We start from the raw sequence: 11,227 nt of genomic DNA on the forward strand, positions 1-11,227 counted from the left end.
GGGTGACTCAGTCAGTTAAGTGTCTGACTCTTGATCTCAGCTCAGGTCTTGTTCTCGGGGTCGTGAGTTCAAGCCCCATGTTGGGCTCCATGTTGGACATGGAGCCCACTTAAGAAAAATAAGATTAAAAAAATTTTTTTTAAGGTAAAAAAAGGGAGAATGTAATTCTCCCTTCCTTAAATGTGGGCTGTATCAGTCAATCACTTCTAACGAATAGAATGTAGTGGAGCGATAATGTACGACTTCTGAAGTTAGGTCAGAAAAATTACGGCAGCTTTTGCCCCAGTTTCTCTTGGATGATTCACTTCTAGGGAAAGTCAGCTGCTATGTCAGGAGGGCTGTCAAGCAGCCCTATGGAGATGTCCACATGTAGAGAAACTGAGGCCTCCCGCCAACAGCCAGCCTCAACTTGCCCATTAAATAAATGAGCCACCTTGAAAGTGGATCCTCCAGCCCCAGTCAAGCCTTTGGATAACGGCAGCCCTGGCCAAAAGTTTGACCACAGCCGTAGCTTGACCGAATCAGCACCCCCGAGCTAAGACGCTTCTGGATTCCTGGGAGAGATAACAAATGCTTGTTGATGTTTTAAATCACTAAGAGGGAGAGAGCTGGAGGGACATTGTGAAAGGAAAAGGTTTTTGCTTCATGATTCTAGTGTGTGTACTTGGCAAGCTCCTGTCGAGCAAGCACCTCCACCAATGCGCAGTGCCCAGAGCGACCAGCGGCACCAGCAGCTACAGCTTCTCCTGGCACCGCCCACCCGGGGCAGTACTGTAAGCAGAGGGCCAACAACCTCCTGCAGCGTTTGCAGCTTCTCTAGCTCCCAGCACCTGCTGTACACTTGGCTGCTCCGGCATCAGGCTCCTGGGGTGCTCACGAGGTCTCGGGCACCAGGCTTCTGCAGTACAGAGAGGCCAGCAGCGCCCAGTGGGCAGGCAGTTTTCTAGCTTTTTCTTTTTTTTAAAGATTTTTTAAATTTATTCATTTCAGAGAGAGAGAGAGCATGAGCAGTGGGAGGGGCAGATGCAGAGGGAGAAGCGAGCTCCCTGCTGGGCAGGGAGCCCAACACAGGGCTTGATCCCAGGACCCTGAGATCATGACCCAAGCCGAAGGCAAACGCCCAACCATCTGAGCCACCCAGGTGCCCAGTATTCTAGCCTTTGATTGGGTACCTCCCTGTGAAGAACTCTCCCTGGCATCTTAGGGGGCAGATTTCTGGTGAGTTCCACTCTCATGACAGTACAACAACTTTTCTGCCATCTGGTGAGCCATAGGCTGTGTTCTCAACAAGGTCTGGATTTCAGCTTTAGTGGGGGTGGGGGCTGTCTCTTCCTTGGGTGCCCTATCCTAAGTCTCAATCCTGGGGCTAGGGGCTGCTCCTACATCTAAAATTCATGTATTCTTTACTCCTTACTAACCAAGTCTTTTGTTACTGTAATCCCCTGTCGTCATAAATAATTATATTAAAATTTCCCTGTTCAAATCACTATGTGGTTTCTCTCTCTCGATTGGACCCAGATTGACACACTAAGTTTGGTCATAGTTTGTTACACAGCAACAAATAACCAAACCACCCCTCCCCATCTCCTTGCCCACTTCCAACTCCCCGTTCATTACCATCAGCCAATTGTTATCATGTGCCTACGCACATTGAAGGCTCTTCCTTCAAGGCTTTTATAAGGAGTCAGTTATGAACTACTACAAAAAGGAGAACAAAGTTTGTAAGATCGAAGATTTAATTTGCTAAATGGAAGGTACAGATATGAAGTGCTGCAGGAAGCAGCAAAGGCTGGTTGAAGAAAGCTCGAGGCTGCAGTAGGACGTAATTCAACTCTGAAGACACTATAGGACACAGCCCAGTGGAAAAGAGAGAAGGGTGTTGTATCCAGGGGGAGCATTGTATCAAAAGCTTAGAGGCGAGACCCCATGTGGTAGGATTAGGTCTGCAGTGGCTACTAGTTCACTCCAGTTTGGCTGGAGAAGAGATTTCATATGGCAGGCTAGTGGCAAACAATATACCCAGATTCTGAAGGGCCTTAAATACAAAGCTAATTCATTTGGTGTTAACATGTTAAAAAAGGGGGGGGGGGAAGGAACCACGTTTCTGAGGACAAAACTCAACCTACTTTTGTTGTAAGTACAATTATACTTGTCAGATCATGAGACTTAGCTTTGGGGCTGAGAAGAAGTTCACCATGACAGTAGGAAACCCCTGCATGTTTTTGAGGATGACGCAATGTGGGGCTCTGAGATTAGCCTGGAGTGTGTTGGGCTGGAGAGAATGAAGAAGTAGAAAACAATACCCGAAAGTACTGATGGAGGGGATAGGGTAGCAGCAGTGGAAAATGAAGAACTTGGATAGATGTGGGATGTTCAGAATGGCTGGTTGGATGTGGCAGAAAGAAGTTGAAGGTGTTGCCCAATACTTAGCTGGTGACATGGGAACACGGGGAGCTGGATGAGGGGTGGATAGGATGATGCTGGCTTTTGACAAGTTCCATTGGGGTGACTGCAGTGTATCCAAGAAGCAGGAAGGGCAGCCTCACGCCTGAAATCAGGAGGGAGACAAGGGCTGAGGATTCAGATTGGGTAGTGATGTCCACTCGGGGTGACAAGTCAAACTTTGGGAGATGGCGTTGAAGTCCTGGGTCAGGAATTCAGTGGGGACAAATGTCCTCAAGTAGTCCAGTCCTAAATGGACCCCTAAAAGCCAGAAGCTCTGTCTTTTCCAACTGCCACAGATTCTGGCTTAGAATCCACGGTCCACTCCCAGGGGGCTCAGGTCAAGGAATAGGAAGGCAAAACGCCCAAGACTAGGAGGTTTTAACCGTATTTCCACCCCAGACCAGTCATGCAGCCTTGAGCAAGTACGTTCCCTCTTTGGGTTTGTTTCTTCCTTCAGCAAAATGCCAGGGTTGGCCTTGGACTAGACTGGTTTTTAAATCCTGCCTCTGAAGAACAACAGGCTCCATAGCTGGGCCCACATGTTCTTCCTCCTAAATCAAGTAGTAGCAGATGAAACAGCTCCAATTTTGGGGTTTTCTCCATAAAGTTTTCTTTTTTTTCTTTCTTTTTTTTTTTAAGATTTTATGTATTTATTTGACAGAGCTAGTGAGAGAGCACAAGCAGGGGGAGAAAGGGGAACAGTGGAGGGGGAGGGAGAAGCAGGCTCCCCGCCGAGCAGGGAACCCAATGCAGGGCTAGATACCAGGACCCTGAGTTCATGACCTGAGCCGAAGGCAGACGCTTAACCATCTGAGCCACGCAGGCACCCTTCCATAAGGTTTTCTTAAACCATTAGTAACCACTACTGTTTGTTTCCCAGCAAGGGCTCACAGATAACACAATAAATGAACAAGTGGGAAATGCAATGAAAATAGGTGAACTAAGGAACATCTGAGAATAGGTGACCATATTTGGCTTGACAGTATTTTTGTTTCTGGAGACTTCATGGTTATGGTTTTATATTACTTACACAGTCACTCTGGTTTCTAAAGCTAAATTCCAGTGGCATTTCAGGGTGCTTCATCGAGGGTTCTGGGACTCCCCAGTGCCCGTAACCCAAAGAGACTGGAGAGACATCAGACTCAGTGCTCTAAGGACCTTTCCAGTGCTAATCTTTCACTCTCTCAATAGTTGACCTTTGATGAATACCCTCTGCAGGCAGAACACTGTGCCTTACATTCATTAATCCCTATAATCCGCATAGAATCCTCTCAACAGCCTCATGACATAAGTACTATTATTATATTCATTTTACAGGTGAGGGGAGGACTGAAGCTCAAATAGGGGAAATGGCTTGCTCAAGGTCACACAGCTAGTAAGCGACAGAGCTGGCATTTGAACCTGAGAGCCCAATTCCAGAGCTCTCACTCTCCCGGTATGCCTGCAGTTTCTGTCATTAATGCTGTCACCAAATACTTTCCGTTCTTCCTTGGACACATGGTAAGACTCATCTTTCCTACCCCCTTTGGCTGGGGAGATGTGAGCAGAAGTAGTGAGCATCAATTCGGGTGTAACTTCTAAGAGCCAGGATCACAGCCGCATTCCCTTTTCCTTCGTAGGAGTTGTAGATACACAATAAGAGCCACTCTCAGCCTTGGTCCCTGAGAGAAGATGACTTGGAAAAGACACCTGCCACCCCCCAGCTGACCTGCCAGGGGCTATGATAAATAACCTTGTCATTTTTTACCACTAAGATTAGGAGGTTGTTTGTTACAGTGGCACAGCCTAGCCCATCCTGAGGAATCCAAGGCCATACTGTCTCCTGTTGATTATCTTTGGCCTCAGTCCCCAAACATGCCTTCTCTCTGAAACTCCCTTAAAGCATTGGCTCCACATTCAAATTTGGAACGCAGCAAGAGGAGAAGAGAATCTGTTCCCTACACAGGGAAGTGGGGATGTCTTTGGGGAGATGCGCCCATGCTTTGCCATGCTCTGGGTGGGGATAACGCTGGATGAAGTCTACACCCAGCCCCTGGAAGGCCCTAGACAGAAACTGCTTCAAGCTTTTCTCCCATAGTCATTTATTGGCTCTCCTTAATTTTATTCCCCGCTATTAAAGTAGGAATGACTGGGCCGGCAGGAGGAGGGCCGGACTCCCACATCCTGGGAGCACTGCAGGCTGACTATGACCTTGCAGGCCTGGATCTGAACCTCCTCCTCAGGGTGGATGACCAGGGCGAGCAGCCGGTCTGCCAGTCGTGACTCATCCCCAAAAAGAGCTTCATGCAGAGACTGTTCATTGTAATGCCACTTCACGGCCCGGTAGTGGGGTGAATTCCGGCCCTCACTTAGCCGCTCAGCAAACACCAGGACCTCAAACAGCAGACTCCCTGGCTGGGTGGACTGAAACAGGTTCAGGAAGTTGGAGTGCACCTGTGACGGGAGTAGAGAGACAATGGTAAAGAAATCCAAGACAAGTTCTTAAGTTCTTCTTCTTCCATCTTCCTATTGCCTCAACTCCCTAGCACACCTAAATTTCAGATTCAACTGTATAGGAATTTTTTAATTTTCCTCTCATTATCGTTCTCTAACATAATTGTACTGTGCTCATAAAACATGAGAGATACAATCATTTGTTGAGTCACACATTAAAGCTTAGCATGTGGTTGATTTTTATAAGTATTTTGTGTGCTTGAGACGAATATACTCTTACTAACTGTAAAGTGTCCTAAGTGTGCTAATGGCTCAAGCTCATTTATATTATTCACAGCAAATATACCCTTACTGGTTTTAGGTTTTTATGTTAATTGCTGAAAAAAGAAATCTCCCAAATCTTCCATTGTGATGGTAGGTGTGTCAATTTTTCCTTATAATTATTCAGCCATAAGAAAGAAGGAAATCCTGCCATTTGTGACAACATGGAGGACATTATGCTAAGGGAGATAAGCCAAAAAGAGAAAGACAAATACTGCATGGTATCACTTATTGGTGGAACCTAAAAAAATAAAAAAAGGTCATACTCAAAAACAGAGTAGAAAAGTGGTTGCTGGGGCTGGTGGTGTAGAAGAAATAGGGAGACATTGGTACAAGGGTATAAACTTTCAGCCATAAGATGAATAAGGTCTGGGGGCGCCCGGGTGGCTCCATCGGTTGAGCATCCGACTCTTGATTTTGGTTGAGGTCATGATCTCAGCGTCCTGAGATGGAGTCCTGTGTTGGGAGCCACGCTGGCTGTGGAGCCTGCTTGAGATTCTCTCTCTCGCTCTACCCGTCCCCCTGCTGCTTGCTCTCTCTCTCTTAAAAAAAAAAGATGAATAAAGTCTGCAGATCTAACAGAAAACATAGTGACTATAGTTAATAACACTCAATTAGATCACTGAAATTTGTTAAGAGAGTAGAACTTAAATGTTCTCACACACAAAAAGATAAATATGTGGAAGTGATGGATGTATCAATCAACCAGATGGTCAGAATACTTTCACCACATACATATATGTGTGTGTGTGTGTATAAGCACCACTGTGTACACTTTAAATATCTTACAAATTTGTCTCTCCGTTATACCTCGCTAAAATTGAAAAAAAAAAAAGAAAAAATTTCTTGTAAAGCTATCAAATTTTGCCATACAAATTTTGAGGTTATGTTATTAGGTTCATATACGTTTAGAGTTCCTTTATCTGTCTGAACCATTATTTTTTTTTTAAGATTTTATTTATTTATTTGACAGAGGTAGAGACAGCCAGCGAGAGAGGGAACACAAGCAGGGGGAGTGGGAGAGGAAGAAGCAGGCTCATAGTGGAGGAGCCTGATGTGGGGCTCGATCCCATAACACCAGGATCACGCCCTGAGCCAAAGGCAGACGCTTAACGACTGCGCCACCCAGGCGCCCCCCGTCTGAACCATTATTATGTAGTGACCCTGTCTATTCCTAATAATGGGTTTTGTTATAAGTAATTTTTCTCTAATATGAAAATACCTACACTTACTTTTGTTTTGTCACCTGGTTTCCTGACTCTCAGTTCAGAAAGCCCCATAAAGGAGAATCCCCCTCTCAACAAAATGAATTCTTATTCTATTGGGAGAATGGAAGAGAGCATAGTTTTCAATATATCTAGTGCAAAGGCAGGAAGAGAAACAATCTTGTTACGGCTAAGTCTGCCTGGGGAATCCATGATTCTTCCTTCCCTAATATCTGAGTTGGTATCCATTAACGTTTCTTTAGTTCCTTTCTCACCTGACAGTTGAGAATATCATACAGAAGGTCGTTCTTCTGTGCTAGGTAGCTCAACAATCGTATGGCTTGCACCTGAATAAAAGAAAGAGTACATTGCATGGTGCACTGGGTGTTATACGCAACTAATGAATCATCGAACTTTACATCAGAAACCAGGGATGTACTGTATGGTGACTAACATAATATAATTAAAAAAACATTAAAATGAATAAAAGAAAGAGTAAAGCATGAGAAGGCAGGTGAATGTGGGCCTGAGCAGGGAAAGCACAAATCTCTACTCCTCCCTCTAGGTGCTGTGCCAGCGCTGGTCAGGAGGGACAGGGCCTGGGCCATGGTCCTTAGGCACCTGTGCCAGGATATAGTCTGACTGCAGGATCTCCATCAAGGCAGGCATCACCCGTCGCAGCTGTGGATGGACATAGTCGGGCAGTGGGAGGCTGTTGAGGAGTCTGAGGCCTGCAACGTGCAGCTCCGAATCCCAGACGGTGGAGATCAGTTCCAGTACCTTGATGGTGTGTTCCTGGCGGGGGGAGAGGGGGTGGGGGGAAAAGGGTCGGCTTTTATGTGGTGATCCCCAACACTATCCCAGACTTTGCCCTCTTTGTTCACTCTTCCCTGCCCTTACCCATGATAACTGACCCCAAACCCAGTAGACAACTCCCTCTAACTTACACTCTCAACATTACTTGACCTAGTTGGCCACACCTACCTCCTTTCTGCACCTGGCTTCTCTTCCACAGACTTCTTTCCTGGTTCTTCTGCCCAACCTCTTCTTATCTTCCTCACTCCCTTAGTGATAGCGTCCAGACTCAGTGTTAAATACTGTTGATGCTGATGCCTTTCAAATTCCTGTCTCTAGCCCAGACCTCTCCCTGAACTCCAGACTCATATATTCCAGTGCCAATTCCACTTCTTCCCAGAATGCTTTTTTTCTTTTTTTTTTTTTAAAGATTTTATATTTGTGTAATCTCTACACCCAATGTGGGGCTCAAACACACAACTCCGAGATCGAGAGTTGCATGTTCCACTGACTGAGCCAGCCAGGCGCCCCTTCTCAGAATGCCCACTAGACCTCTCCGAGTTAACACATCCCCAGCCCTCAAATCTGTTTCTCCCACCACCTTCCCTGTCTCTGCTTTTGGTCATACCTCCCTTCCAGCTACTCAGGTCAAAAATCTGTGGTCCTCTTTAACGACTTTGTTTTTCCTCACACTGCTGTTCTAGTCCTTCGGAAAATCCTGTCAGCTCTACCTTCAAAATCTATTAACAGTCAAGCTGCTTCTACCACCCTGTTCCAAGCCACCGTCAGTTCTCACCTGGACTTCAGCAATAGCCACCTGTTTCCCTGCTTCCATCCTCCCCCCTGCATCTATTTTCAGAACAGCAGACATGTAAGACACGTCACTCTTTTGCTCAAGTCCCTAGTTCGTTCAGGGTAAGAGCTAAAGTCCTTACAGTGGCTTACGAGGTCCAATCTGCTCTGCCCCTCTCGACTCACAAATTCTTTGACCTCATCTCCTATTCTCTTCTTTGCTCCCACGGTGGCCATCACAATGGTCTCTTAGTCATTCTTTGAGCATGCCAAGTACACACTTCTCCTGTTTTTGCACAGGCTGTTTTCTCTTAGAATGCTCTCCCTCCAAATCATCAGAGCTCACTCTCTTACCTCCTTCAAGACTTTGTTTTAATGTCACCTTCCCAGTAATGTCTTCCCCGACCACCTCTTTAAGACGGCAACCACTCCCCACCCAGCCAGCCTTACCCTCCATCTTTATTTCATTCTTCTCCACAGCACTGGCACAGGCAACACACTTTTTATTTTGGAACTTTTTATTTTCAAATAATTATAAATTCTCAGGAAGTTGCAAAAATAGCCCAGGGACATCCTGTGGGCTCTTCACCCAGATTCCCTCAATGGTTACACCTTATGCAGGTACATAAAATATCAACGCTAGGAAATTCGTATTGGTACAAGGCGTGTGTACAGTCTTTGCCATTTTGTCATGTATGTAGATTCCTGTGACCACCACTATCAACAGATGCTTCCATCAGTTGTCCCATCACGACGGAGATCTCCCTCACGGGACTCCAATATAGTTACATTTCCCCCTCCCCACCAAAACCAGCCCTAAACATTGGTAACCATTCGTCTGTTTTCCACCTCTATAATTTTGTCACTTTGAGAATGTTACAGAGTCCTACTTTGTAACCTTCTGAGATCGGTTTTTCACTCAGTAGAACGTCCTTGAGATCCAAGTTGTTGTATCAATAGTTCATTCCCCTTTATTTCTGAGGAGTGTCCCATGGTAGGGATTAGCACAGTTTAACCATTTATCTATCTAGAGACATTTTGGTTGTTTCTGGTTTTTGACTATTACAAGCGAAGTGGCTACAAATAATTGCGAACCGGCTTTTGTTCAGAGGTGTTTTCATTTCTCTAGGATAAATGCCTCAGAGTGCAACTGCTGAGTGTATGGTAAATGTACCGTGCGTTTTTTTTTTGTTTTTAAGTAGACTCCATTTGTTGGACCCCAACACAGGGGCCTGAACTTATGACCCTGAGATCAAGACCAGAGCTGAGATCAAGAGTCAGATGCCCGGGGCGCCTGGGTGGCACAGCAGTTAAGTGTCTGCCTTCGGCTCAGGGCGTGATCCCAGCGTTCTGGGATCGAGCCCCACATCAGGCTCCTCCGCTATGAGCCTGCTTCTCCCTCTCCCACTCCCCCTGCTTGTGTTCCCTCTCTCGCTGGCTGTCTCTATCTCTGTCAAATAAATAAATAAAATCGTAAAAAAAAAAAAAAAGAGTCAGATGCTCAACTGACTGAGCCACCCAGGCTACCCAATAGTTCATCTTTTAAACAAACTGCCAAACTATTTCCCGGAGTGGGTGCTGTACCATTTTACATTCCCACCAGCAGCGTACAAGAGAGCCCATTTCTATCTTCACCGGCATTTGGTGTTGGCACAAATTTTGAGTTTGGACCATTTAATAGGAGTCTAGTGCAATCTCATTGTGGTGATAATTTGCATTTCCCTAATGTCTACTGATGTTAAACATCTTTTCATGGGTTTATTTGCAACTTGTAGATCTTCCTCAGTGCAGTATCTCCATGTCTTTTGCCCATTTTCTAATTGGATTTTTTTAAATATTGAGTTTTGAGATTTCTTTATATGATCCAAATAGGAGTCCTTTGTCAGATATGTGCTTTGCAAATATTTCCTCCCTGTCTGCAGCTTGTCTTTTCATCCTCTTAAGAGGGTCCTCCACGAGGCATTTTAGTTTTGATGAGCAATGTATCCATTTTTTCTCTTATAGATCATGCTTTTGGTGTTATTTCTAAGAATTCTTCATCAAGCACTAAGTTCCAAAGATTTTCTCTTTTGAAACTGTACCACCACCCACACACCAGCTTCCTTACAGCCCGACTTTGTTTTTCTCCCTTGCACTTGTTACGTGAAACATACTATATATTTCACTAATTTGTGCATTGTCTGCCTTGCCCTGTTACAATGTAAGTTTCCCTTGGGAAAGGGATCTTTCCCGCTCCCTGTTGCATCCCCAGTATCTAAACACAAAGTAAGTGTGAAAGATACATCTGTTGAATGAACAAAGGGATCTTGGCTTCTGAGATGCAAGATGCTTGGACTGAGAGATTACCAAAGACGGATAACCCCCAAGCTGTATTTCTGTGAGCCGTGTAAGAAGGCTAGAACCCCGGAGTGAGGATCACAGCATTCCCATCAGTACCAGTTTCTGCCTGCCCCAACCCCTTGCTATCCGCTAAGACCTGAAGGACAGGTAAGAGTTAGTCTGGAGTGGCGTTTCAGGCAGAGGGAACAGCAGGTGCAAGGGCCAGGGAGTGGGAGAGCATGAAACATACAGTGCAAATGGCTAGGCCTGGGGCAAGGAGGTGGAGGACTCTCCTCTTTATGCTGAGAGCCCCGAGGAATACCAAGCAAGGGGTTGATGGGATCAGATCCCTCTGGACAGAGTGGTCTGACTTAGGGAATGGGGGCAAGGTCCATTTTGGACATGCTGGGTTAGACGGCCCCTAGGAGGTCTAAGTGGAGCCGCTAGCCCTGGGTCTGGGGTCTGGGGTCTGGGGCGGGGGGGGGGGTTCCCAGGCTATGGACAGCGATGCAGGAAAGCACATCTAGATGAAAACTGAGGCCAGGAGTGGCTGCTTTTACCCAGAGAGAGAACAGGGATTGGGTTCTCAGGATAACCTGGCAGAACTGTTACCCAGGCCCGCGGCATCAGAATCTCCTGAGAGGCTTGTGAAAAACCTAGCTCCCCTGCTGAACTAGACTCTCTAGGTGTGGGGCCCTGAAATCTTCATTTTTAACCAGCTCTGCAGGCAATTCTGATATGCTTGAGAATTACAGACTGAGGGAAACTCAGAGGGCTAAGGGATACAGTAGAGATGACCAGCAAGTGGAGACCTAGAGACCTTTTTATTCCCCCCAAAATTGTTTTTTCTTTTTCTTCCTTCCTTTCTTTTTTCTTTCTTTCTTTCTTTCTTTCTTTCTTTCTTTCTTTCTTTCTTT

At 45.8% G+C, this 11,227-nt stretch overlaps 1 protein-coding gene across 1 annotated transcript in view; it reads right to left on the reverse strand.

The window, feature by feature from the left end:
* Positions 1-4,509: 4,509 nt before the first annotated feature.
* Positions 4,510-11,227, reverse strand: part of ARMC12 (armadillo repeat containing 12) — a 12,397-nt gene continuing 5,679 nt past the window's right edge. Inside the window, exons 4-6 of the mRNA XM_008693398.2 lie at positions 7,026-7,199; positions 6,680-6,751; positions 4,510-4,878 (exon numbers count right to left, since the gene is read on the reverse strand). Coding sequence (XP_008691620.1) covers positions 4,546-4,878; positions 6,680-6,751; positions 7,026-7,199 — 579 coding nt within the window. The 3' untranslated portion in view covers positions 4,510-4,545. The remainder of the gene's footprint in view (positions 4,879-6,679; positions 6,752-7,025; positions 7,200-11,227) is intronic.

This window comes from Ursus maritimus, unplaced genomic scaffold, assembly GCF_017311325.1.
Source record: "Ursus maritimus isolate PB19 unplaced genomic scaffold, ASM1731132v1 scaffold_30, whole genome shotgun sequence".
NCBI lineage: Eukaryota > Metazoa > Chordata > Mammalia > Carnivora > Ursidae > Ursus > Ursus maritimus.